The sequence below is a fragment of the Podarcis gaigeae genome, assembly GCF_964106915.1.
Source record: "Podarcis gaigeae genome assembly, chromosome: 14".
Lineage (NCBI taxonomy): Eukaryota > Metazoa > Chordata > Lepidosauria > Squamata > Lacertidae > Podarcis > Podarcis gaigeae.
The window spans coordinates 34,707,713-34,735,568 of NC_139690.1; the positions used below are offsets into that span (position 1 = coordinate 34,707,713).

General features: G+C 44.7%; 1 protein-coding gene across 2 annotated transcripts in view; it reads left to right on the top strand.

Annotated features, from left to right (window-relative positions):
- Positions 1–1,812: 1,812 nt before the first annotated feature.
- PPL (periplakin) overlaps positions 1,813–27,856 on the top strand; it is a 47,850-nt gene continuing 21,806 nt past the window's right edge. Inside the window, exons 1-4 of one of the 2 annotated variants that reach the window (XM_083710806.1) lie at positions 1,813–2,307; positions 23,739–23,838; positions 25,541–25,695; positions 26,720–26,840. In XM_083710806.1, the coding sequence (XP_083566932.1) occupies positions 2,246–2,307; positions 23,739–23,838; positions 25,541–25,695; positions 26,720–26,840 (438 nt within the window). In that variant the 5' untranslated portion in view covers positions 1,813–2,245. The remainder of the gene's footprint in view (positions 2,308–23,738; positions 23,839–25,540; positions 25,696–26,719; positions 26,841–27,856) is intronic. The other variant, XM_083710807.1, reaches the window with a different exon arrangement.

Consider the following 27,856-nt stretch of genomic DNA (forward strand, 5'->3'; position numbering starts at 1 on the left):
TGTACTTTAAATGTGCCTTGGATTGCTTCAAAGGTATAGTGTGGGTCTGCCCTAGGAGCAGGAAGACTCAGGTTCAAGGCCTCGCCCAGCCATGTACCTTTCTGAATGTTAAGGGCTTTCCTCACTCTCTCTGCCTAACCCACCTCACAGGGTTGTTATGAGGAAAAAGTGAGGGTGGGGAAGAGAACTATGCATTCTGCTTTGAGTTCCTGGGAGGAAAGGCAGTAAATAAATGCAATGAGTCAATAAAATATTTGTTTCCTGAACAGCAGGTGCCCTTTTAAAAGGAGGTATTTGGACCCGGACAGGCTCAGAATCAAGGGTTTGGAAGTGGGGTTTTTCCTCCCCAGCTACAGTTACATGGTGTGACCTCAGACACCCGAGGCCTCTGATCCTCAAGGTCCCAAACTGGGGGACGTTGGTCATATCCCTTCTTCATAAGTGACAAGACCAAAGATGAGGTGGTGGGTGGGCTGTTAATTATTGCTCTATCGAGGTTGGAGTTACGCCTTGCTGAGAAAGAACACGCTCACCAAACCAGTTTATTCAAAGGTGTGCTTTCAAAGTCACACCTGCCCTGTCACTGATGAGTAGAGAGAGGGGGAAGAAATACTACCTAGGTCTAACAGGGATGTTGCCTAGCAACCAAATGGGCCTTCTCCTGTAACTTCCTCCTGAGGTCTGGTGCAACCTGTGTACTTCTGTATCCAGCCCAACAGGAAAGGGCTGGATTAACCTCTACAGGGACAGGAAAAGTCTCTCAAAAACAAGGGCTGTTCCCATCGCTTGGCCCAGCCTTCAAGGGTATTCCAGCCTGCCCCAGGCAAAGCCCAAATTGTGAGGTGCTGATACTACAGCCTGCCTTCACTGATCACCTGGCCACCCTTATAGGAATAGCAGGAGCTCAGGTCCACATATGGCTATCATTACTAAATGGGGAGAAATGTGTACTCTGCATGTGGTCAGAGGCACTCTAGTTGCTCTTGTGTGCAGTGGCTTGAGTTTTGAGCTTGGACTGGGACAAAGTTCCCAGCTCAGCCCCAGATCTCACTGGACGGCCTTGGGCAAACCATTACCTCTTGACCCAGCCAACCTAACAGGGTTGTTGTGAAGATAAGATCAAGTAATGCTTTGTACTCTAAACTAGACAGAATGGTAGGGTATTTTGTCAACTCAGATTAATGTGATAAGAGGCATCCATTTAATGAATGGCTGAGTACAGGCATAAAAATGGGGGGGAAAGCTCTGGGGCTAAAATTAAATCCTATCTAAGGTAACTAGATTCGAAAGCAGATATGGCTCCTTTATCTTTTACAGTTGCCTGGCCAGGGAATGTTTGCTGGTGAAGCTTGTCTTGCAAAACTGAGAAAGAGCTACAGTCGCTGGAATTATCTCCACGACACAGATAGGGTTGCCATCTGATTGGGGGGGGGGGGGAATCAGCCTGATCTGCTCTTTGTGGCCTGAAAGGCCACTTGATCCACTGAAATCAACAGGAGAACCTTTTCAAGGCATGAAGGAACTAAACATTATCACCAGCTAATGCCTATTGATTAAACTGTCCTTAAGGCAGTTTAAACATTGTCAGCCATAAAAAAAACCACTACTCCCCTCCCCTCCTGTTCCTCAGCCTTTAACAGCAGTCTTGGGTACATGAATTTAACCGGTGAGGTTTTCCCCCAGCCGCTTATTTTCCTGTTAGGTGAAAAAGCTTCACCTGGTGAACTTATACCTGCTGAGCTGCTGTTAAAGTCAAAGGAGAAAGGGCTGAATGGGAAGTATCTTTCAACCTTCGTACACTGCCAGTGACAGAAACATGTGCTAGTCATAGGCAGTCATAGCAACAACTGCTCCCGGCAGAGGCTGACGAGGAAATAATGGCCTAGACTGGCTCCGCCTGGGCCCATGACATGCGTGTGGTAGGTAAGCACCACCTCCAGGGGGAGGAGGTAACTCCCAGTTCGCTTGGCCTGGGAGAGTTGCAGTTCCTTTGGCAGAAGTGCCAGAGAAGCAGGACTTGAGGTAGCCGCAGAGTTGCTCTTTCTCTCTCCCTCTCTCCGTTCAGCAACTTTTCTAAAACTGCAGGATCTAGCATCAAAAACAGACACCAGCAACCTTTCACCAGGGGGAACAACAAGAGCTGTGTGACAGAGCCTTGCCGGTTCATTCGTTTTAATTTTATTTGCTTTGGACTTCCACTGGAACGAGATTCCATCGGCACTTGCTGAACCCTGGGGTTAACATTATGCATTCCCTGTTCAAGAAGAGAAACAAAGGGAAGTACAGCCCGACAGTGCAGAAGAAAAGGTGAGCGTTGCCCTCTGTTTACACATGTCGTTCGACATACGGATCCTGCTCCTGACTAGGCAGCTTGTGGGGAGGAACAAGCAGGTGTGAGCCGTACCTGTACAGTTTCAGATCTCCAGGGCAGCCCTGGAGCTGTCGCCTAGATTCTCCAGGGCTGTAGCTCAGTGGCAAAGAATCTGCTTTGCATCCAGAATGTCCCAGGTTCAATTCCTGGCATCTCCAGGTAGGGCTGGGGAAGTCTCGCTGCCTGAAAACTTGGAGAGCCACTGCCAGGAAGTGTAGACAATATTGAGCTTGATGGACCAAGAGGAGAGACAGAAGGGCCATATCTTAGTGGTACAGCATCTGCTTTGCATGTTGAAGGTCCCAGGTTCATCTCCAGAAAGGGCTTGGAACGGCTCCCCACTAGAAATTCTGCAGAGCTGCTGCCAGTCAGCGTAGAGAATATTGAGCTATAGATGGACCAATGGTCTGATTAAGTATAAGGCAGATTCCTATGTTCCTATCCGGACTTTCTACAGTACATACCTCTGTTCTGTGATCCAATGTCACAGGAGCATCATTTTGCTAACAGCTTTCTTGCCATATATCCACTTGATTTCTGCTTAAAAATGAATCATGTGCAGGATCAAGCCTGCCACTAAGCTGCACCCTGTGCCCAGTTTACCTTCACTACTGCCACCCCAAATCCGGTACCTAGGTAGGTTGATTAACGAGCATAGCTGTCAACTTTTCTTGCGAGGAATCCTATTCGGAATAAGGGAATTTCCCTAAAAAACGTTGACAGCTATGTTAACGAGTGGTGTGCAACAGGGACTTTGCACATGTTCTATAGCATTTCTGTGTTGTATTACTTGTGTCACTGAGCCCTTGTACTGAAAGCAGGTTTGCTTTTGTTTTGTTTTGTTTTGTTTGCTGTCTGTGTTCCTGTGTCTTGCGGCAGAGGCTTGAAAAGGCAGATATTTGGAAAGCTGCCTTTACCTGGCACAGAGATCAGATGACAGAGAAAGCTTTTCCAGGTTAATTTCTGTGTGTTTGGTGGTTGTTGAAGAGGGCAAGTGAAAGAAAGGTCCAGAAACTTGAGTTGGAAGGGACCCTGAGGACCATCTAGTCCAACCCCCTTCAATGCAGGAATATGTAGCTGTCCTTTACGGGAACCGAACCTGCAACCTTGGTGTTATCAGCACCCTACTCCAACCAGCTGAGCCAACTTCTTGACATTCTACTCCTAAATATGAAGAGTTATGGTTACTAACGTGCGTGTGACAGGTAGTCTGTGTATCCTCAATAGTACTTTCTCACACATTATTTCTCATACCGAAACAAGATATACAGTTTGAGCAGCCTGATCCTGTGTGCATTTACCCAGGTGTCAATCCCACTGGGTGCGATGGGGTTTACCACGCAGGGAAATATGCACACACAGGCTGCAGCTTTAATTTTCCTCTTCAGAATAGTTTGTTTGAGATTGTTGCCACATTCCTGAACTTAATCTCTCAGGGTGCGGCTTCATCACCCTTTCTTGTTTTCTCCTCCCTCTGCTCCTCTTCTCATCTTATGCTGGCATGCACCTGATGTGTTACTTTTCCACAGCCAAATAACATGTTTCGATGTGTCCTAATTAAAACAGCAGCAACTTACATTGATTTAATAAGCAGGAATAGAACATAAGAAGCTGCCTTGCATCAGGTCAAACCATTTTATATATCAAGGGGGGGAAATGACCACAAAATCAAGCCCAGTAGCCCAGTATTGCCCGCTCTGATTGGGATAGCCCAGGTGAAAAACAGACGTGCGCTTGCATCTTTAATAGCTTTATAGAAGATCTTCTTGAGATTGGCTTGCAACTGAAATAATTGCATACTCTATCCTTGCCTCCATTCTCCTCCAGTCCTCTATTGCTTCTCTGTAGCATTACAAAGCCTCATGCACGTATATATGTTTTAATTTAAGGTGCAGGAGCCCCAATATCTTATGTACATGACCACCATAACTCTGGCAGTGTTTCTCTATATTTATTGCATTGAGTATTTTGTTCTGATTATTACATTTGCACACAGCCCATCCAACTGTGCACTTTGGGCATTTTGCAAAATCTGATTCACAGTGGAATAAAATCACAACAGGAGAAATTCCAGGAAAAAGCTGAAATGTGCATAAAACACAGCAATTTAAAACCAGTTTTCATGCTGGGGAGGTTTGTAAACAGATTTCCAAAGGAGGGGTTATGAAAGTGCTTCCCTGTGCTTTATGAGGGTCTCTGTATAGTGCAGTAGAATTATGGCTCAACGTGGACATATAAAGCTGCCTTAAACAATATATATAGATTGACTTCTAATCACACAAGCATAGGTCTTCCCTGTCTTCAACTACCTGACCCTTTTAGCTGGAGATACCAGGGAATTAACCAGGGAACTTCTTCTGCATATAAAGTATCTGCTCTGTCATTGAGCACAGCCTCCCTGGTCTTGAGATGCCACTAGAAGTAGTGATAGGGTATGCCTCTGAGCATGTACAAAATGCCTTTCCTAAACACTACGTAGCCACCATTTTAATTTTATTTCTACCCTGCTCTTCTTCCAGATAGCTCAGTCTGGCTAATTAGGACTGATGTGCAAAATTAGCTGCCAAGTAGTGGGCAGAAATCCATCAGGTGAAGCTTTCTACCATGACTTGCATAGCTTGCAGCAGCAGCCCCTAATCAGACTCAATGTGCAAACCAACCATGTTTGTTACCATTCTCCCTTCCCCAGTCTGTGATTGTGGGGAAATGTGTTTCAGGTCAGTGGGTAAAAACTTCCCTGCAAAGCGGAGGCCCAACAACTTAGCACTTCAGCCCTGTTTACACAACCCTCCTTTCTAATCTTCCACTCTGGAGGCAAGTTTCAAATTTCCATATAAGCGGGGGGGGGGGGATGTTCTTCCCTGGTCCTAACAAGCCCCTAGAGAAGCTGCAAGTCCATTTGGCCTCATTCCTTGAAACAGCCATGTGGAAACTTTTTGTATTAAACTTTGGACACGAGCTTGTGACATTTCTTGGAACTTCAAGGATCTCTCTCCCACCCCCAACAAATATTGTCTGGGGAATCCTGTTATGATGAGGCACGATGCATATTTTGTGTGGGCGTTGCGTTCTTGTTCCGGAGGGCTTGTTTTGGTGAAGCTGTCAGAAGGAGGGTGGCGACTTGGAGTTATGATCCTTTCTGATGTGCTTTGTTTGCTATTGGCTCCCTTTCATTAATTGTGCCAGCCACACCATTTTCAAAAAACAACCAACCAAACCCTGAATAATCTGGAGGAGATTTAACCAGGGTGGGTCATTGGAGTGACTTTCCTCAATCTCCAAACCATGTCAAGCCCTGCTGTAGGGTGGCTATGTCGGTAGCTGTTTTAAATGTTGAAACACACACACACACACACACACAGCTGAGACAAGCTTAAAAGAAAGGGGTGTGCAGAGGGCATTTGGGCAGGGGAGAGGTATGAAGGGGGGGGGAAATCAATTCAGTTTGCAAATAAAGGTGAAGCTAACTAATTTACATTTCCCAAAATCTGCAAATCTCTGGATTTTGCAGTGCAGTTCTCTAGCCAAGTAATGTGTACTTATACCAGAGTAAACTGCATGTATGAGCAGAAATGCATCCTATTAGAGAAGGCTGCTTTGCAAAAATTATGCAAAATTGCATATAAAACTGCATATTAGGAGAAATTGACACTTAAATGGTGACGAACCTCCTTGAGTTGGTTGTCAAAGTGTGGAGAACTGAAGAGTGAGAAAATGAGAAACTGAAATTGACAGATTTGCCCATCCCTGGCCTATAGCCAGTGATTTTGTGGAGAGGGGGAATTATTGTAGAACTGCCAGAACATAAATACAGATAGCCCAACAAGTTTAAACTTACTGAAATGTGTTACTTCTTAGTGAGTGATTAGGTAAAAAGTTGCCTGCATGCAGGATATAAATAAATTGAACTAATTAACTAACTAATATTTAGAAAACATTTAATATTGAGGGTGGGCCTTACCAAAGGCTGAATTTTGCTGGCTTTTTTCTGACCCTGCTCCTGTGCAGTTTGTACCAGCCAGACACTCAGAAATATAATTGGTATAGTTTTTCCCAAACACCTTTACCTCTGTGTTTGGCTACAGTTAAAAGCACAATATTTTTTAAAGGAAAACTCTATTGTTATCCAGTCCATGAAGGATTTGCTCCACTGTTTTTGCATGCGTAAATATGTCAGAATTGGAAAGGAACACAGCATTGCCCATCCAATATACTGCTGGGGATGGAAAAGATACTCAAAACTCTGAGCAGAGACAGGCAAATTGCCATTCATTTTGCTCAATGACTCATTGTAGCAAGAAGGGGAAACTGGAACAGATTCAAGTTCCGCCATGCAATCAGCATTTACAAATTAGATCTAGGGACTGGAGGATCTTCCTAAGAATCTGAAAGCGACAATTGATGCAGGGGGGCATCCCATCACGCAATGTGACAGCTGCTCTGAATTGCTGGGAGCAAGGTGGTGAAACTCCCAGATAAATCTAAGTGGGGTCTAAATTGAGCTGGAGTGCCATTCTATGAAGTGCTTAGCACGGTGGATAATCTACAAAGCTATGTATTGGAGGTGCTACTGAGAGGGTGCAGCGGCACTTTGAGAGATGTAACGGCAATTGCCAATGCGTTTTACGTTTGCAGCAAATACTACTCTGTGTTTGGACACAAACAAGTGGGTTGTATTTTTGTGGGATGGGGGAACTCATCATGGTGGCATGATTTGCACAATTCATCAGGCTGTCATTCTTTTGTAAAACAACTTTGCAAGATCATGTGCATAGCCAGTTTCTGTTACAAAGTGACAAAATCAGCGTCACCGTGTTTGCTTGCTTTTTGAGGTTATATTGGAGAAAGAATGTGTATTTAGTTTCAATGCTACAAGGAGGTTTTCAAACTGGGACCCACTGCCCTTTAAAATGTCTTCACTGTCCAACAGCTATGATGCAGTGGTCAGAGAACATTTAACATTTTGGCCAGCAAGAGCAGAATTAAAAATCTCCACTTGGCAGAAGGGCTCACTGGGAGAGCATAGGCCAGACATTATTTCTCAGTCTACCTCACAGGGTTGTTGCAATAGTAAAGAAAATGTAACCAATATGTCCAGGCACCCTGAACTCAATTGAATCATTATTGCATTGCTGTTGTTCTGTTTTGTTGTTGTTATTTCCATTCCCATTGGACAGATGAAGATCTGAAGCTAAAACAACCTGCTTGTCTTAGCCCAGGGGTGAGGAATCTTTTTTTAGCCTGAGGGCTGCATTCCCTCAGGGCAAACTTCTGGAGGCTACATGCCAGGATGGGGCAGGGCCACCTTTCAAATTGACCACTGGAAACCTGCAAGAACATACTTCTTCAAAGCATCATATAGTTAAACTATGATTTTAAAAGAGAATTTGGCAGTTGAATTGACTTCAAGTGACTTCAAGTTGCTATGTTCTGCTTCCTCTCTGAGTCTGTATGCCTCTAAATACTGGTTGCTGGAGGTCACAGGTAGAGAGAGTGCTGTTGTGCTTAAGTCCTGCTTTTTGGTTTCCCAAAGGCATCTCATAGGCCACTGAGAGAACTGGATGGGCCTTGACCTGATCCAGCAGGGCACTTCTTATGCCCCTACCAGTCCCTACCCATATCGTAAGCTGCTTATACCAGATCAGACCACTGGCCCATCTAGACCAAGGGAATGATCAGAAGGCACACAAGACAACCACTTTGCTAAAAAGAAGAGGTTGCTATTGCTTGGTTATTATTGCCCAGGACCCTTACATTCTGCATTGGAAAGAAAAGCAAGACAAAATGTACTGTTCCAACAAACTGTTGCTGTCCAACATCTGCAGCAGAAGTCTTTCCCATCACTTGCTGACTTCCGACATCAGGGATTGCTTTCCTTCTTAGCCATGGCATGTGATGCAGTGATGCCAGAAGAGCCCTTGCATAGCCCTATCACAGAAATGCTGGTAGGCAGGCAGTTGCTGTTTTTGCCTCTGGCAGCTTGCATTTTTTAAGTTGCTGAAAGATTTCAGCTGAAGGATATTTGGGGGAGTAATTGCCCATTGTTTATCCAGCTCCTGTGTCCCTGATATGAATTTTGCTGACAGGAAGCTCATTTTAACACACCCTATATTTTTTTTCAAACGTAGGTTGCAAATAATCGCATTGCAAAGAAAGCTATAATTTAATTGGGCTAAACACACTGTATTTCTGAATGCAAGGAGAGTCGATTATTTCAACCGTGGCTTCTCATAGAGAAAAAATGAAGGGAAACCTGCCCAGGACTGTTGAGCAGCATGCCAGGCTCTGAATTCCTGGACTGTCACTGGCGGTTGAGCTTTGGGGCATGAAACACCGAGAAAATGTTCTACGCATCATGCCTCCATTAATGGCAGCTTCTCCCAAGACTGACCGCTCCAAAGGGTTGAAAATGGCCACACTGCCTTTGGTATTATGGGCTCTACTGGCTTTGCAGCCTAGGAATGGTCACTGGCAATGCTACCCCACTCAACCCAATAGGAGACTATATTCAGCTTTCCAGAAAGGCCAGCTCCATTGGCTCTTCTTTTCCTCATCTGTCACCTGACAGCAGCCATTCCATCAATCTGCAGTAGAAACAGAGAAGGGAAGCAGAGTCACTCCACCAGCTCTGCTGCGAGTCACTGTGGGGTCATCCTTCTCCTTGCACAGCTTTAAATTCCTGTCCGTCCTTTGTAACTAAGAACCAGGCTCAGGTGTTTGCTTTATTCCTCCTCCCTCCCTAGTCCCTTTCCCTTTTGTATCCTTTTGTAAGCCTGAGGGCTGGAGCCATCTTCATATTGATCTTTGCAAGCTGCCCTGGGAGTCCCTTTCGGCTGAAGAGCAGAGTAAAAATCAGATTAAAATAAGCAGAGTAAAAATTTAGTTTCAAAGAGCTAAATAATAAGTGCATGATGCAAAGGGAGGAAAGCAGTTGGCCTTCAGGATTGTGTGGAGTCCCATTTGGACTATAGGTGTGGCCAGAGGCCAAAAGTGGGCAGAGCAATGAGATGTGACGTTTACCCCTGTAGAGGAGGCTACATTTCAGGCAGCCAAAGTCAGAGGTTTCTAGACAAACACACATGTACAGGACACAGCTCTTCATCCTCTATCTAGGCTAGCAAGTGGTGTTATTGCAGTTCAAGGACACGTTCACCCCAGGAAATGTGCTTGAGAAGCAGGACTGGTGAGAATGTGTGACTTGAGAGACAGGGTGTGGATTGGGAAGAGTTCCAAGGGCCAGACAGAGAGGTCTGGGAGGCCACAATCAGCCCCATTGGGCCTGAGGTTCCCCACTCCTGCTTCAAATGACACATGGGGCCATACTGTGAAGTACCAATACCTCTTGTTATTGCCCTCTTCTTTGCTCCCAACTTAAACAATAAGCATGCATGCTGCTATCGGAAAACCAACCAGTTTTTGATAACTCACAAGGGTGTAGGCCAGACTAGCAACTGAGCAAGGGCACTGACTGGCAGCTAGGCAAGGTCATGGAGACCGGTGAGGCATCCATTTCTTGCCTTGGCGGAAGGACATAATTCTGGTTCTTTGCCAGTAGCAAGTCCACAGAAATATGCCAGACCTAAAGCAGTAGGACATTTTATACACAGCCCTTCAGCCAATCAGAGGGCTCTGCTTTGAGCCAGTCAGGGCTTAGAAACATCTGCAGACATAAAGCAAGGGTTGTAAGTCAGTGGTAGAACATCTGCTTTGAAAGAAGAAGGTCCTAGGTTCAAACCCTGACATCTCCAGGAGAGACCCTGTCTGAGATCCTGGAGAGCTGCTGCCAGCCAGTGTAAACAATGCTGTGTTAGATGGACCGATGGTGTGACTTAGTATACAGCAGCTTCCTATGTTGCTGTTTCTAGAAAATAGTGGAGAAGAGGCAGGAAGGCTCTTTTTAGGGTCTCCAGTAAGGTTCAATTGGACTAGTTGTCGTTGTTGGCATCCATCTGTCTCGAGTGACAATGTAGTGTGCCTCTGGGGGGGTGAAGTCAAACTGCTGCATTAGCAGCACCAAAGTGACCTCCTTGGGATGCAAACCTGGGCAGTGTGTAGGGCTGGGTGATAACTGGTTTTCAATATTGTGATATTTCAGCAGCTAAACATTGCAATATATTGATATATCACGATATCTGAAATAAGGAAGGAACTACGCAGAGGCGAACAGGACGATGTCCTGACAATTGCTACTACGTATGGGTCTAAAACTGATAAATGATGATATTATCAATCACTTCATGGTCACTTTAAGCAGCAGGCAAGCCAAAATGCATTCAAAGGAGACTTTTGATTTTGGGCTTGGCTACCAAATGGTGGTATTCAGGACAATCCAAAGTACGGTGATGAGTCAGAGTGAGTGCAAATAATCTGGGACTGTCAGCAGCCTGATGGTGGCAGAATCAACAAGAAGGGGGAGGAGGGGGGCAGAAGCAGTGGCAGCCTGGCAGCAGGGGCACAATAATCAGCAGCCTGTGAAGTCTCCTCATGGCAGTGGGCAGGGGGTGGCAGAAGCACTGGCAGCCTGTGAGGCTTTGTTGATACATCGCCCAGTCCTAGTGTATGGAGGTCCCCGGCTGCCCAGACAACAAGACCCCCTTCTTCGCCTCACTGATGTGGTCCAAAGGAAAGCAGAGCAATCCGTTTGGCACCAGCTTGGCTGCAGGAGTTGCTAGAAGGAGAAATCGTAAGTCACTACCCAACCATCTTAGGGGCTCCACTCCCGATTTGTGTAGGATTTACTCAAAGGTGGATGTGTACTATGCATGTCTCTCCTATGACATTGATCTTTGATCTTGTTCCCCCAGATATTGTTGGACTACAACTCCCATCATCCCCAGCCAGCTTAGCCAATGAGCAGGGATGGTGGGAATAGAAGTCCAACAACATCAGGGAAACCCAACACTGACCTATAAGAAGGCATGGGAAATTTTGTTTAGAGGGCTCACATGTCATATTTAGGCTTCAGAGAGTTAATGACAGCAGTGCTGAGTTGCTTCCAGCTGTTGTGGTGGCATCTAGGCCTTGGATGTGGCAAAGAAACCCAAGTTCATATTTCTGCTTAGCTGCATGGCTCACTGGCCAGCCTTGAGCAAATCACTTTCTCTTATCCATCCTCACAAGAGCTTTGTGAGGTAGGTTTAAGCACCTTGGAGCTCAAATGCAGCTTAAAAATTATTCAAAACCTTTTGGCTGATTATGGCAGATATTGGCTTCTCTGCTTATATAACATACTCAATGAATCTCGTGTCACTGACAAATTTCTTGTGGCACAAACCACAGTAAATCTGTTAGCCTGGCTTCTCCTTTCTGAGATTTGGTCACCTTGAAGATGATCTTCTCAACCACAAGAGGCAAGACGCTTCATTTCTTTTAATGAAGACTCAGCTTCTAGAGAAAATTATGCTGTAGAATGAAAGTGGCTATTTAGCTGATCGCACAAATTCCCTGTTGGCCACAGAGTCTTGTTCACATGGCATTGTGGAACAGCCAACCTTATTGTTTGTTATTTATTTATTTATTGCATTTGTATCCCTCCTTTCCTCCACGGAGCTTAAGGTGGTGTACATGATTCTCCCTCCACCTCATTTAATCCCCCACAACAACCTTGTAAGGTAGGCCAAGCTGAGAGGCAGTGACCTTCATGGCCAGGTGGGGATTTTGAACTCCAGTCTCCCAGGTCTCAGTGCAGCACTCTGACACCATGCCCCACACTGACTCTCTTGATTGACTCTTTATTGTATTTCCTTGCTCAAGGCAGAGGGTGAAATGTTCATCAGTTCATTTAGTGCTTTGAAAACAACCCTAGTAATTAATACTCAGTGCACAGGTGAAATGTGGGTTGTTATTCCCACTGCAGTTTTGAGTGACAAATTCAAAACAAGCATGACGGTGATGTGGTTGGTGGTGATGACTGGAAGGAATTTCAGTGGAAGTCTGGGGAGAACTGAACACCTGTAGCTGAGGATCAGTGTCTGATCTTAAAGGTGTCCAGGCCAAGATGCTGCCTCTGCATCCCCTCTCTCAGAAAAGCCTTGAAAGGAAGGGAAGGCAACAAATTCAGGGGGCCTCCAGACTTACATAATGTTGCATGAAGAAATTCAAGCATCTCCCATAACTTTAGGTTTGTATAATTACAGTAGGTTAAAACATTCCGTTGTCCTAGAACAGCAAACCCACTTAAAAAATAAAGGCTTCCTACAGTTAGGAAAGTGAAGGGGAAATGCACTGAAAAGTGTGGGATGAACAAGTTATTATTTCAGAATACCTTCCCCTTGTAGTATTGTTGCAGGTTTTGGCTATTGTTGGTTCAGATTAATGTATTGTCTAGTAATGCATATAATGAGTTAAACTACTTGTACTGAGCTAGATGTAGGCATGTGAGAAGGCAGCAATTGCCATTCTGACTAGTTCTCAACAGAATCAGTGCTGGTTCTGTTCTGCTGCACTTCGGTTTCTGCCAAATAGTATGTTATTTGCCTCGCTGCCTGCTATTTAATGTAAGTTACGTAACTTACATTCTTTCAATGTAATGGAAATGTCAAACCAATGTAAAAAAAAAAAAGTCATTAATTACTTGTCATTTGCAGACTTAAACAAGCAAATACAATGTGAACAGATACCAATTGCTTTCGCTTGACTAGTTTCTGTTCCTGACCACAGTGAACAAAAGAACTGTAGCAATTTCTGCTTCCTTTTCCATTTTTGTTGGAATTCTCTGACATCCCCAGCTGGATGTAACCCATCCTGGGACTGCATGGTGAAGAGTAGACTCAAAGAACATAAGAAGAGCCTGCTGGATCAGGCCAATGGCTCATCTGGTCCACTGTTCTCACAGTGGCCAGCCAGATTCCTTTGCGAAACCCGCAAGCAGGATTTGAGCACAAAAGCGCTCTCCTCTCCTGTGGTTTCCAGCAACTGGCATTCAGAAGTATTTCTGCTTTTTAACCTGGTGGTATAATCATCATGACTAGTAGCCACTGATAGCCCTCTCCTCCATGAACTTGTCCACTTCTCTTTTAAAGCCATCCAAGTTGGTGCCCATCACTGCCTCCTGTGGAAGTGAGTCCCAAAGATTAACTATGAGCCGCGTGAAATATCAATGCAGATAAATGCAAATAATTATAATTGTTGTTGTTTAGTCATTTAGTCGTGTCCGACTCTTTGTGACCCCATGGACCAGAGCACGCCAGGCACTCCTGTCTTCCACTGCCTCCCGCAGTTTGGTCAGACTCATGTTTGTGATAAATGCAAATAATAACAATAATACAATTTTTTATACTCCGCCCATCTGGCTGAGTTTCCTCAGCCACTCTGGGCGGCTCCCAATCAAGTGTTAAAAGCAATACAGCAATACAGCCTTCAGATGTCTTTTAAAGATAAGATAGCTACTTATTTCCTTCACATCTGATGGGAGGGCGTTCCACAGGGCAGGCGCCACTACTGAGAAGGCCCTCTGTCTGGTTCCCTGTAACCTTACGTCTCGCAATGAGGGAACCACCAGAAAGCCCTTGGCGCTGGATCTCAGTGTCCGGGCTGAACGATGGGGGTGGAGACGCTCCTTCAGGTATACAGGACTGAGGCTGTTTAGGGCTTTAAAGGCATAAATGAGTAACTGAGAACTGTGGGGCCAATTGGGTTTTTCTGCCTCAATATATCTGTTTCTCTGTGTGGGTGAGGCATGGAGGTGAAGAATGAGATCAGAGAAAAGGGACCCGTGTCTGTTGATCTGGCCCTGAAGGGAAAGGACTAGGGCGGGGGAACCAGGGTTGGCAAACTGTCTCTGGGTTCCACACATCCCCCTATCCAGACCACCTGTATTAAGCTTATGCCTTGTTCAGACAAGTTCAAGCAGTCTGTGCCAGTGTGGAAATGGGGAGAACCGAATTTAATATTGGGAAAACGAGGAACGGAGAGAAACAGAAGCTGGTTTGCTTTTGGCTTCCCAGTTGCTAAGAATCCTTTTGCTTAGCACTTTGCAATTTGATGTTCAGGTGTTCAGGTTTCCTGTTTTGGTCGTGTGTGTGTTTTGGCAGGCAAATGCCTGCAGCCTGAAGGTTTGCTATGTTTGGAATGTGCCTTGAGTTGACACCCCCTCAATTCCACTTTGTTCTTCTGATGCCATTCCTACCTGGTCCTAGGTGCTAAGACATACCTGCAAGGACTTTTGTATTTTTCTCACCCACTTTCTTCTTTCCTCAAGGAGCAGGCAGGGTGTCACCAAGAGCTGCAGTACTGAAATGGGGGTTTCTTTAAAACTCTCATGGTAGACAATTCTGGGAACTGTCTCTACAGCTGTTCGCTGTTAGTGACTCAAGCACTCAATGGGAAATCCATTTTCTCCTGTTTCTTTGGAGCTAATCTTGACATGTGCTCGCTGACATCTGAAGATGCTGATAAGCTGGGCTTTTCCCCACAAAGCCTTTCCGTTGTCATATTTTTGTTCTTAAATGGGATGGAGATATCGGGAAGCAGTCAATTATTAACCAGACAGTCTTTGTGAATTCTTATCTACCTGGACTAGGTAGTTTGATTGACATTGCAAATCCTATGTGTGTCTGCTTGGGGTCAGAAGTAAGCCCCATTGAATTCAGTGGGGCTTACTCACACAAGATTGCAGGCAAACTGGTGTGAACAGAATAAGACAAAAATTCTTGGCTATGAAGCTTGAAAATAGAATGGAAGTGTGATCAATGCTATTGTACAGGCATCTCCCCACCTGCGCATGATCAGCATGCACACTCCCTCTGATGTGCACAATGTTTTCGGCACCAAAAGGGGGTGGGGCAGGGGCAGAATGGGGTGGGGTGGGTTCCAGTGCAGCAACCGGGAACAGAAACCCCACATAAGTGGGGTTTCCCCTGAATTTCATTCATTGTTCTGCACATTGTGTGTGTGTGTGTGTGTGTGAGAGAGAGAGAGAGAGAGAGAGAGAGAGAGAGGAGGAGGAGGAGGAGGGAGTGGGAGAAGATACCCGTATTTTCGCTCTATAAGACGCACCAAACCACAAGACACACCTAGTTTTTGGAGGAGGAAAACAAGAAAAAATATATTCTGAATCCCAGAAGCCAGAACAGCAAGAGGGATCGCTGCGCAGCGAAAGCAGTGATCCCTCTTGCTGTTCTGGCTTCTGGGATAGCTGCGCAGCCTGCATTCGCTACATAAGACACACACACATTCCCCCTTACTTTTTAGGAGGGAAAAAGTGAGTCTTATAGAGCAAAAAATATGGTAGATGGTCATGCTAAGTTCAGAAGGCCAAGATCTCACACAGAGCAAACAAGTGAAGGGATTCTCCGGAGCTTTCTTGATGAGTGAAATCCACAATGGGCGGAAATTATCCAACAGTTTCTTTTGTTCAGCTACACTACTTTGTATCAGCTAAGGACTGCAGATGAAATTGTCCATAGAGTTGTGCAAGTATAGTTGAGCAAATCTGTCATTTTGGGTTTCTCTCATTTTCTTGTTTTTCCAATCTTAAGTTCAGCATGTTTGCATTTTTTAAAATTCCCCATGAAAATTCATCTGAACTGAGCTCAAGACTGGAAGAACAAAAAACAGAGAGAAACCAACATTGACAGATTTGCCTGCCCTTGGATACACCTGAGGGGAATCTGGCCAGCCATGGTGGGAAATGCAAATAGTCTGTTTACGTGCAACAAGTGGCAGCAATTGTGAGGAGGGAAAACCCATGTGGTCCTGAAGTCACAATTTTTAAGGGTGCAATAAAAGAGAGCATATATATATATGGCACCAATTAAAGAAAAAGGGGGTGTCTACTACAATGAGAATGTGTGCTTTTAACATCACATGCTCTCATTTTTTTCATATATGCATATCTTGCTAGAGTCACTAACCCACAGCCTTAATCTTCCATGTTTGTAAAACAGATGCTTTTTAGGGTTGTCAAATCTTCACTAAACTTCAGTGTGGTATACACAAAACAAAAGAGCAAAGATAGCAAAGTCTTTTGCAAAGTGCTTGTACATGAGACCTCCGGGTATAGGGTGGTATTTAAATTCAATAAATAATAAATACAGTGGTACCTCAGGTTAAGAACTTAATTCGTTCTGGAGGGCCGTTCTTAACATGAAGCTGTTCTTAACCTGAGGTACCACTTTAGCTAATGGGGCCTCCCGCTGCTGCCGCGGTGTGATTTCTGTTCTCATCCTGAAGCAAAGTTCTTAAGCCGAGGTACTATTTCTGGGTTAGCGGAGTCTGTAACCTGAAGCGTCTGTAACCTAAAGCGTCTGTAACCTGAAGTGTCTATAACCCGAGGTACCACTGTAATAATAATAGTGCTGGTAAGCAGTTTCTAGTGCAGAAGGGTGAGTAATTTGTCTCGAAGAGCCTCCAGGATTCTTTGGCAAAAGAACCTACTGCTGCTCCACCCATGCCCTGGCACAACAGAGGGAGGCCCAGGGTGTCCTTCCAGTAAATAAACAGGTCCTTTGACCCCCTCCAAGAATGGCTAAGCCACAGTGTTTAATGAAAGAGAAAACCAATCTCAGCCAAATGGATACTAGTACCATCTGTTCTCTTGAATGGCTCCACACTACATCTGCCTTCCATTAGTAGTTCATGTTGATGTCCTTACTCAGAGTTTAATGTGGGCTTGCATTCGTCAGTGCCTCTGACCAGGTGCAGAGAGAGAGAGAGAGAGAGCTCACCCTTTACATAAATATCCTGCCTTTCCTCCCAAAAGCTCAAGATGGTGTAGTAGTTATAGTGCCAGACTAGGTTTTACAGTTAAAAACATTCTAAAAGCAGTGGCAATTAAAACACACTTCCATCCAGTGATCTTGAGGTGGCCAGGAACAGTATTCTTCAGCCACCAAATGCCTGGGTCAACTGGAATGTTTTCAAATTCCTCTTGAAAGTTAATAAAGGTAGAGACAGGCACACTGCACTAAGGAGGGTGTTCCTCAACCAGGGAACCACCGTTGAAAAGGCCCTGTCACAGATCAGGGCTGCCAATCAGGGAGCCCCCTCTAATAAGGCCTCATGTGCTGATCATAGGGAATGCAAAACCTTGCTGGATCAGACCAAAGGTCCTCCTAGTCTAGTCCTACAATGGATTTTCCTGAAATCCAGCCATAACAGCTGGTCACCTTTCACTCCAGCAGGGATGAGGAACCTGTACCTCCTCCCTGATGTTGCTAGACTACAACTTCCAGCATCCCATGCTGGTTGGGTATGATGAGAGCTGGAGTCTATCACCTTCCCACCCTGTTGAAATCATGGTTTCCAATTATGATTTTCCAGTATTGCGGGCCATAGTTTCTTAGTTCAGACATTGCACTATAATTTAATCTTCCTTAACCAACATTGGGCATAATGTTTGAACTGAGCAGCAGCTCTGAACCTGAGGATGACTGTCGTAGGAGTTTTACACCTGGTCCCTGCCCCTGCGACCACAGACCCACCAAGTTCCTTTATTGATCCAGTGTGGTGTAGTGGTTAAGAGCGGTGGACTCGTAATCTGGTGAACCGGGTTTGCTTCCCCGCTCCTCCACATGCAGCTGCTGGGTCACCTTGAACTAGTCACACTTCTCTGAAGCCTCTCAGCCTCACTCACCTCACAGAGTGTTTGTTGTGGGGGAGGAATGGAAAGGAGAATGTTAGCCGCTTTGAGACTCCTTCGGGTAGTGATAAAGCGGGATATCAAATCCAAACTCTTCTTCTTCTTCTTCTTCTTCCATTGTATTTTTATAGCAGTCATGAAATCAAGCACTCGCCTGACTCCTTAGGCAGGTTGATAAAGCTTCCTCTGTAGTCTTTGCCAACTTGTGTTGAAACCCTGAAGTCACTGAAGGAAAGCCCTGCCAAAGGCTCATCTAGTCTAGCATTTTGTTCTCACAGTGGCCAAGCAGGTGTCCCTATGGGAAGTCCGTGAGCAGGATTTGATCAGAAGAGCACAGTCCTTATTTGAGATTCTCAGCAACTGGTAATTCAGAGGCATACTGCCTGCAACAGTGGAAGAAGAACACGGTCATTGGGATATCCAAGGGGGTGGCTATCACTAATTCTGGTTTAACAATACGCCTGTGGATTACTTCATTTTATCCTGGATCTTCCACGCAATACACCTCTATCATGTCTCTTCTTACTCACTTTCCCCCCTTAATTAAAAACCTTCAAATGTAGGGGAAATAAAATCCACTAATACCATAGGCTTAAATATCAAGTAAATGAGTTTAGAACTGGGGTGAACAATAAGATTGTGATAGTCATTTTTTGGTTGTTAGCATGAATGCAGATCTCTGTTTTGAAGACCATTCCAGTAATACTGGCTGCATATTTTTAATGGGAGTGATAACAAGTTAGGTTCAGGAAATAAGAATAACCAGGAACAATAATGTCCTATTTGCAACATGGTAAGATTAATTTTTTTAAAAACCCCTCATATTTCACATCTAAAATCTCATTCCATAGTGGATGAGGTCCTGGGTGTTTCCCCACTGCAACTCTGAACTACTATTATCAAACCGGTTTAACTTTCATCATAGCCAAGTAATTGCAGGAACAATAATTATGTGAAGAGTCTAAGGCTCTCACACCCGCAACAAAAACTGCAATCTCCAGAGTTCTTGCAGAGTATGGTGTGGTAATGGTGGAAATTCAGCTCTGCTTCCATTTAAATTAGAAACTAACTAATTTGCACTTCTTGAACCATAATGCAAAAACACAGTGCTATTTTGAAATTCATTCACCTCTGAATTTTGTAATGCAGTCCTCCAAGCAAGAATGTATCCAAAATGCATGTGTTAGGGAGGAATGTCCATAAAAGTGTTTGCATTCATGAAAGGAACATGGAAAAATGCGTTATATTAGGGAAAACTGCTTGCAAAAAATGTTTTTATTAGGATAAATGTTCCCTTGAATGCATAGAATTCATAGAATCATACATTTGTTTTTTGCAAATTGCTACAGAAATGTAGAGAACTGAATTTAAGATTGGAAAAATGAGAAACTCTCTGAGAGAAACAGAAAGAGCATGCCAGCTTAAAAAGGGAAAGAAAAAAGTATCTCCCTAGCAAATGTAAAAATAACAGTAACAATAACAATAAAAGCTACATTGGTTGTGGTGCAGAGTTGATTTTAAGGCTCCTTTTTTCCACAGCACAACAGCATTCATGCATGGAATAAATCACATGAGAGAATTGGTGCCAAACTTGCTTTGGTGTGATGGATGGGGATGTGATGGGAAACCAGAGGGGGAATGGAATGGAGTACTCTGAAAAAACATGCATGGCTGGCTGGAGCCCTGGACAGGAGCATGTCACACTGCAACATTTAGCTGCAAGTCTCATATGTGTAAATGAGTTTGGCACGTGCAGCTTCTCAGCGGAGCTGCTGTGGAGAGTTTTGTTTCTCCAGCCTTCTGCTGACCACAGTCCAGTGGTATCATTTTGCCTGCCTGGCAGGGTCTGAAAGGCAAACTGAATGGTTATTGTCCCTTCCACAATACTGTTCATTTGCTGCTGGTATATGAAGCCTGGCAGGAACGGCATGCCTTTGTTGATCGAGCAGAGCTACAGTGACAGACACCAAGCTTGAAGTTTAATACAACCAGAATGAATGTGAAGCCTGCGGTAGGCCAAAACCAACCAGAAAAAGTGCATTTGCCCCCACTCGTAAGTTTGTGTGAATTGACTTCTTGTGACCCAATGTAGGAGTATTTTTCCTGTAACACCTTATAGTACTGGAGGAGTTTCTGATGTTAATTATAATGCTCAGGGCCCCTCTAGAAGTGCTTTTTACCATGTATTCATGATGATTTGCACTCATGATGCTATTGGGGTAGTTATTTGTGCTCCTGCTTTCAAATACTGTTTACCCCTGCAAAAGTTTTAGGGCAGACATACTCTTTGTTTTCAATCAGTGCCTGTCCCAGTAACTCCCTGTTGAAATCCTGTAGCTTCTTTCACCAAAAATGTTCTTGTTTATTTTATTGCACTATAGTGCAAGTGTTTCCTTCCAGTAACACTGGGGAAGCATCACAGAACAAGGAATCAAGCAGAATGGTGAATGGACAGTTCAGAATAAATTCACTGCTAATGCACTATTATTGCAGCAATAACATATTGCAAAAATGAAATAAAAAATGCCAAACTAATCTGGAAAGGCCCTTATCCTATCTGTCTATATATTGGGGGTGGGTTTCAAAGCAATTCAAACATTCATAATCTTGGTGACTTTATTATTAGCCACATTTCTCAGATGTGGGTCTGAGGGACAATGGCTTGCTTAGAGCTACCTTGTGAGTTTGTGGCCAAGGTGAGAACTGAACTGGGATCTTCACACTTCTTAGGTTCAGCTCATGTGTTTTACCACATGTGTTTGTTGTGATGGCTCTGTTGTGAGCACAAGATCAGTTGATCCTAGCACATAATTTTCTGCAGTAGCCAATTACTAATAGCAAACCCATCCTTTGAGTGCAAAACCGTCTACAGTCGTACCTTGGTTCTCGAACAGAATGCGTTCTGGGAGTCCGTTTGACTCCCGGAACCATTCGAAAACCAAGGTGTGGCTTCCGATTGGCTGAAGGAGCGTCCTGCAGCCAATCGGAAGCTGTGCTGAATGTTTGGCTTCCGAGAATTGCTCGAAAACCGGGTTTTGATTGTTCGGGAGTCGATTTGTTTGGGAGCCAAGGTGTTTGGGTCCAAGGTACGACTGTATATCTGAAACATCACCATCCATGCAGAATCAGGTGGCAGGGGGGAGAGCCCTCAAACAGGGAGGTGGGGAGACCAAAGCAGCCACCCCCCCAGTCCCCACTTTCACAGGGGGAGAATATTTGGGAAATGGTGGGGGTGATTTTGACCATGCCTTGACAAATAGAGGACACTTAACGCTGATGAATTTTCGTGGGGTCTTTTTCACCCTAATTTTGAAAACTGAAGTGGAAACATGGGTAACTGAATGGAAGAAGCTTGGGAGAAAATGAGAGAAACCAGAATTGACCAATTTACCCGTTCCTATCATTTGCAAGCAAAAGCTGCGTTCTGTTTCTTAAGGCATCGTTTAGGAAAAGGGGGGGAGGGGTGTTGGTTGGTTGTGGTTGTCTGCTTCGGTTTTCACAAGCCTAGGAATGCTGCTGGCATAGTTCTTCCAGTGCACAGGCCTCTCATTAGACCTTGCCCCTTGTTCAGGATCTCTGGTTGTTCCTGTCCGGATGCTGTGCTGCTGTCTCGTTTCCTGTCCAAAACTGTCAGTCAGAGGAGCCGTGAGTCACCCTCTGTCCGAGAGGATGCTTGGCTAGGAGAGAGAACAAGCTTGGCAAGTCCAGAAGCAATTGCTTAGTAGGAACAGTGCTGGATAAGCAGGAGGGAGGTTTCACCAAAAGGTTCTGTCAAGTGCCAGGCTTTCATCACTCCAGCACAGTAATTCCCAAACTATCTGCCACGAGGGAACGGCTATTATGTTATGAGAGATAAATGAAACAACCAAAGATTTCCATGAGTCCATTCACCCATTCACTATCTGCAAAAGTAGTTGCCTGTTATGTCCCTGTGTGCTCTTATCAGGGAGTCATGCAGAGGGCTATTCTGGCTTTTGCATATTTTAACCCTTTGCAATGTAAGCAGGGAGACGGCTTCTAATTTGGATTTGGGGGTGGCTGGGTAGGCAGGCAGGAATGCGCCTCAAGTTTCAGAACTATAAGAAACAGTACAGTGGTACCCCAGGTTACAGACGCTTCAGGTTACAGACTCCGCTAACCGAGAAATAGTGCTTTAGGTTAAGAACTTTGCTTCAGGTTAAGAACAGAAATCGTGCTCCGGCGGCACAGCGGCAGCAGGAGGCCCCATTAGCTAAAGCGGTGCTTCAGGTTAAGAACAGTTTCAGGTTAAGTACAGACCTCCGGAACGAATTAAGTACTTAACCCGAGGTACCACTGTACTCTAATTCAGAAGACTTTGCAAACAAGGGTGACTTAGTTTTCAGAAGAATCCCACTGAGTTCTAAGGGGGAAGCCTCAATGGACTGAAATTTGAGACAAATGAGAGAGGGGAGAGCGTCTGCTTCCTGAAGGAGGCAAATTAGGGGTGATAGGACAGCAGGCAGGCTTAGCCTCTGTCTAACCCTGTTAGGATCTCTGATCTGTAGTAACTCCCATGCTGATTTACTGACTATCTCAGAGTATGGTTCATGGGGTTCAAAAGGTCATTGGCTCTGCCCCATTTTGGACCTGGTTCCGCCTTCACACAAACCACTGTTTTGAGCTTTCCTCTACTTGATGAACTTCAAGGTTCCAGTAAAAAAATAAAAAGGTAGTAGAATTAACAATAATAAATAATGATAAACCGCTGGAGAATCACAGCGCCTGCTGTGGCTGCAGAGACTTGTAACTTGTAACTGCTGCCTCCCATGTTGCTTTTGCTGTGTTTGCAGCACCAAAGTAACCTCTCCGGGGCTCAAACCTGGGCACTGTGTATGGAAATCCTGCCCTGCCCATATAGCAAGACCCTCCTCTCAGCCTCGCTGATGTGGTCCAAAGGAAAACAGAGCAATACCTTTGGCCCCAGCTTGGCAGCAGGAGTTGCCGAAGGAGGCGTACACTCATAAATAAGGACGTATATAGCCTGTGAGAGCCTCTGGCAGTCAGTTTAGGCAGTACAGAGCTAGATGGGCCAGTGGTCTAACTCCATAGGAGCCAACTCCTAGACGCCGAGGTCCCTTCGTCCCCCAATAACATATTTGAATGGTTCAGGCCCTCTCCAAAGTTGATGAGCGTTGTCATTCAAATGGTGTGCATGCACCCAAATATTTTATTCTAGTTGGCACCCCTATAAAGGCTGTTTCCTGAAGGCAACAGCAGTTGGCTCTGTGGCTTGACGCCATCTTGGATTTGCCTTGACAGTTTGCTATTTTGCCCCAACTCTGCCAAACCAGATTCAGTGTCGCTTCCAGCTAAAGGAGGATGTTCCGACTCCACTGCCCTCAAGCAAAGATTGCTCGTTTGGATGAAGATAAAGGTTGTGAAAGCATTTTGCAAATTAAAAATTAGACTCGCTATGAAAGCAAAGTGCTTTATAAACATTTATCTTCACCAGAAAAAAAAATCCTTCAAACACTACACTGAAGTAGTCTACTGTTCTTTTGATTTTACAGACTAGTGTAGTCAACTGCTGCTTTTGTAGTGTTTATTTTGTAAGGTGTTAGGGGCTGAGTGCTTCCTGGAATCCCCTCTTTGTCTTATTCCAAAAATTGTGGCCAACTGGCTGCAGTTACTTGGTGGTGAATTAAAAGCACTTTGCATATGCACAGGGAAATTCTTGCTCCTTGTATCTTATATCCTTGAGTGAGCTCCTGGCTGGCTGTGATCTGCTTTTTTCATCCTTCTTGAAATCTCTTTCTCTCTTCGCAGCATATCCAGCAAGGAGTTGTCTGAGCTGATTGAGAAGTTGCAGAAAAATGCTGACCAGGTGGAAAAGAACATTGTGGAAGCAGACTCTAAGATGCAAAATGTGAGTTTATTTTATTTCAGCATTCTTATATACCACTTTTCATTTTTTTTAAAAAAATAACCTCAACATGGTTTTTACATAGAAATGAACCATATCAATAATGGTGCAGCAATAAAATTGCTAGCGCATTTGCAATGCTAAGAAGGGTTTGGTGTGGTTTCAAATAAGATGGGACCATGTGTTGAAATTCCTGGACTAGACGACCCTCAGGATCTCTTCCAACTCTTATGATTCTATGAATCAAACACAAGAAAACTTAGATAAAAATACAATTAAAAACTAGCAATAAAATAAGATCAGTATAAAACACAGAAACAGAGGTTGAAAAAAAGTAGCATTAAACAAAATGTGACTTCTGAACATTTGGGGGAACCAAATAAGGTGACATCCACACCATATATTTAAAAGACATATAAAGCAAATGGTGTCCTCCAGAGAATCTCTAGTTTGTTAAGGATACTGGGAATTCTCTAACACAGTGTTCTCAAAACCTGTACAAAACTACTTTTTCTAGGCTTCCTTTTGGGTGAAACATCAGTTCAGACCAGTTTAAATGTAAATGCAGCCTAAGGTGACAAATGTCCATCTCTAATTATACAATTCAGATTGTAAAATTGGCTTAGTTCCTACTTTCTAACTTAGCAACAGTTATTGTTTTGCAGGGCTCGACCTACTGTTAGGCAGTGGAGACATTTGTCCCTTAGCGCTGCCCCATTGACCTTTGTCTGCCTTCAGCCAGACCCATCTGCCTGCCTTCTTACTTCCAAACAATTTGGAGTTGGTACTTAGCATTGGCTATCAGTTCCCTCCTCCTCTTCAGTCTCAGTGCTCCCTTGTAGAACTAAGCAGGTAGGAAGAGGTTGGGGGACAAAACTAGAATGAGCTGGCTCTGCCTGCCATTGGCTCTGGTTCCACAGACTATTTGGGCTTCCTGCTTTCCATCCTACCAGTCCTAATAGGCACCAGCCATCTCTGCCATTGGGCAGAGTGAGCCAGCAGCCTCTGGCAGCTGATCTGTGTTGTGTGGTGGCAGCTCCCCACCTCACCGAGCTACTCCTTTTGAGTCCCTAACCATTCTCCTCTCCCAGAGCTCTGCTATAGTAGTCCCCTGGCCTGATGTATGGTGAAGGATGCTGTCATAGAATTGTAGAGCTAGAAGGGACCCCAAGGGCCATCTAGTCCAACCCTCTGCAATGCAGGAATCTCAACTAAAGCACCCCAAAAGATGGCCATCCAACCTCTGCTTCAAAACCTGCAAAGAAAAAGAGTCCACCACCTTCCAAGCGAGTCCCTTCCGCTCTTACCACCAGAAAGTTCTTCCTGATGTTTCGTTGGAATTTACTTTCTTGTAACTTGAAGCCATTGGTTTGGGTCCTGCCTGTCATCACTCTTGATGGTCTGGTCAGCCTCTGTACCTAGAAGGAAGGAGGTGCCAACTCTACTGTTTCATTAGGAGTCCCATTCTCTTAATGTTCTAACCTCACAGCTCTATTGATTCTGCTTCTATTTAACAATGAAAACCAGCTCAAAGCTGTGAGTGAAGAACAGAAGTGGGGTGGATCTGTTTAGAGTGATCCCTGGATCAGTTCTTCTTCCCTGTAGGTTTGGGGGGTTAGGAAGAGGACCCGAGATACTTCTTTTTGCGCTATGTTGATTCTGCTGTTTATATAAGCCTACTCTCCCTTTCCAAACACTCTCTCAGGACCTGCACAAGCTTAAGGCCGGTCAACCTGCTGAGTACCAAGACCTCACGGCAGATAAGCTAATAGAATCCGATAAGCTCCTCTATGTCCTGGATGGAGATGCTGCCATTGCTCGCCACATGAAACACCCACAGGGGGATATGATCACAGAAGAGTGAGTCTGGGGAAGCCAGTAGGGCAGGGGTGGGGAAGCGGATCTGGGCAGAGTGCTAGATCCAGAATTGGGCCCTGCTTTTGTGCGCTATTTTGACAAATGGGTGGGGCAGGTGATTAAAAGTTCAAACCAAGGGAGCAGGCAAAAGCTTATCTGTGTTCTTAGCATGGTGGGACTACAGTGCTAAGATCAGAAGTAAGCCTCTGCCTGCTCTGAGACTGTAAAAGGCAGCAGCAGATGCTTGATGGTAAAGTTGTACTCCTACAGTGCTAAGATCAGAGATAAGCTACTGCCTGCCGCCTTGTAAAGAGCACCACAGCACTGAGATGAGCTAACACTTAGGTTGGAGATAACAGATCTCCACACCTAATATCATATGACATCAGTTGACAGACAGGTGGGTCTAGTTTGCCCCAATGGCCTTGCAGGCCACATTTAGAGGCCTAATGTACTCAATTAGGCCCATGAGCCAGAGATCCCCCCCCCCCACTGCAATATCGGATGGTGCTTGATTTGAAACTTTCATCGAGGGATGAGCAAATCTGTTATCAGTCGATGACACTTTAGCACGCCCTCAACTGTAAGTCCAGGTTTGAGTGCCAAAATATTTTGATATTTTGATTTAAATCACATTCTCCCCACCCCCCAAAAAATGTATTTCTATACAAATTTTCTCTCAAAATGCACACTATATATATATATTCAAACCAACACATTAGGCTAGTTCAAGTCAGGTCTTCTACCACCCCATTTATCTTCACAACAGCCCTGTGAGGTAGGTTAGGCTGAGAGAGTGTGTTACTGAGCAATTAGTGTAGATCCTTAAAATCCACACTTGGAAAACAGAATTAACTGATAAAACATTTTTTGCAATGTGGGGTAGGAGGGGTTTTTTTGGGGGGGGGGGGGTCCAAAACGTTTCACTTTGAGGAGAGTAGTATTGCAGTTAGGGGAGGGGGAATCATTCGTCTATACGTTGCTCAGAGAAAGCAGTAATTGCTTGTATCCTCTCTCCTTCCTTCAGCATCCGGCAACTAAAGGAGAGAGTGGGCAACTTGCGTGTGAAACATGATCAGATCTACAACTTCACCCCACAGGAAATTGAACCTCAAGTCAACTGGACCACGGTGATTGAAGAGAAACAGGTGAGTAGGTGCTTTGCATCCAGTTAGTGGACATCTGATCTGTTTTTTCTTTAGACTGGAGCCATTTCTTCCAAAATATGGGCTTTGGGGGCATCCAGCACAGCACTAAGTGGAGTTCTCCTGCACATCTCCCTGGAACTAGAAATGTAGTGCAGTAGAGAGAGAGCTGGGCTTGAACTTTTCTCCCTGTTGTGCTAGATTTCTGTTTGCCAAAGAGCCTTTTTTAATCCATTCTGGGCCTTAACTAAACATGACGTTAATTGCCTGAATCCAAGTAACTTGCATGGGGAATATTTGCTTGTTTTGGTAGGAAATGGGGGGGGGTGTAAAGTTGAAGCCAGAGCAGCATTTTGTACCAGTGGTGGAGAATTTAGCTCATCCCCCAGCATACTTTCCAAAAGACCACCCCCTCACCCCAGTTGTTTGCAGACCTTCCATTTTCTCCCTCCCCACCCTCTGCAACCCCAGTACATCTCAGACTTCCCTTTAACTGCTAATTGCACACTTTAAAAAGTTCACGTTAACGTAATCCATGCACTATAAGCTTTGCCTAGTTTCCTTATATATTATTTAGATTTCCTATCTCAACCACAATGTCCCAGAATGGGCTACAACAGTAAAATACGCAATTATAAAACAAATAAAACAGTTACAATTAGAAAACAGTAAAAGTGGGGAGAACAGCTCTGTATATATAAACCAATTTAAAACAATTCCATATATTAAAGTTAAAAATAGCTACAGTACTTCCATCACTGGGATGAAGGGCCCTTGTTTGTATGGGGTGGGCATTCAGAAATGGTACCTTCCACCTGTGGGCTGGCAGGTGGCCCAAGAGTAGGTGGAGCCAGAAGAAATGACAGGCGGAGCCAGAGCCAATGACAGACAGAGCCTGTCCCCATCCTCCTCCCTGCTGAGTTCTGCAAGGGTTAACACTAAAACTAAGGAGGAGGATGTGTTGCCACCTGGAACGGTAATTAAGGAGGTAGGTAAACAGGTGGGGGCTGGCTGAGGGC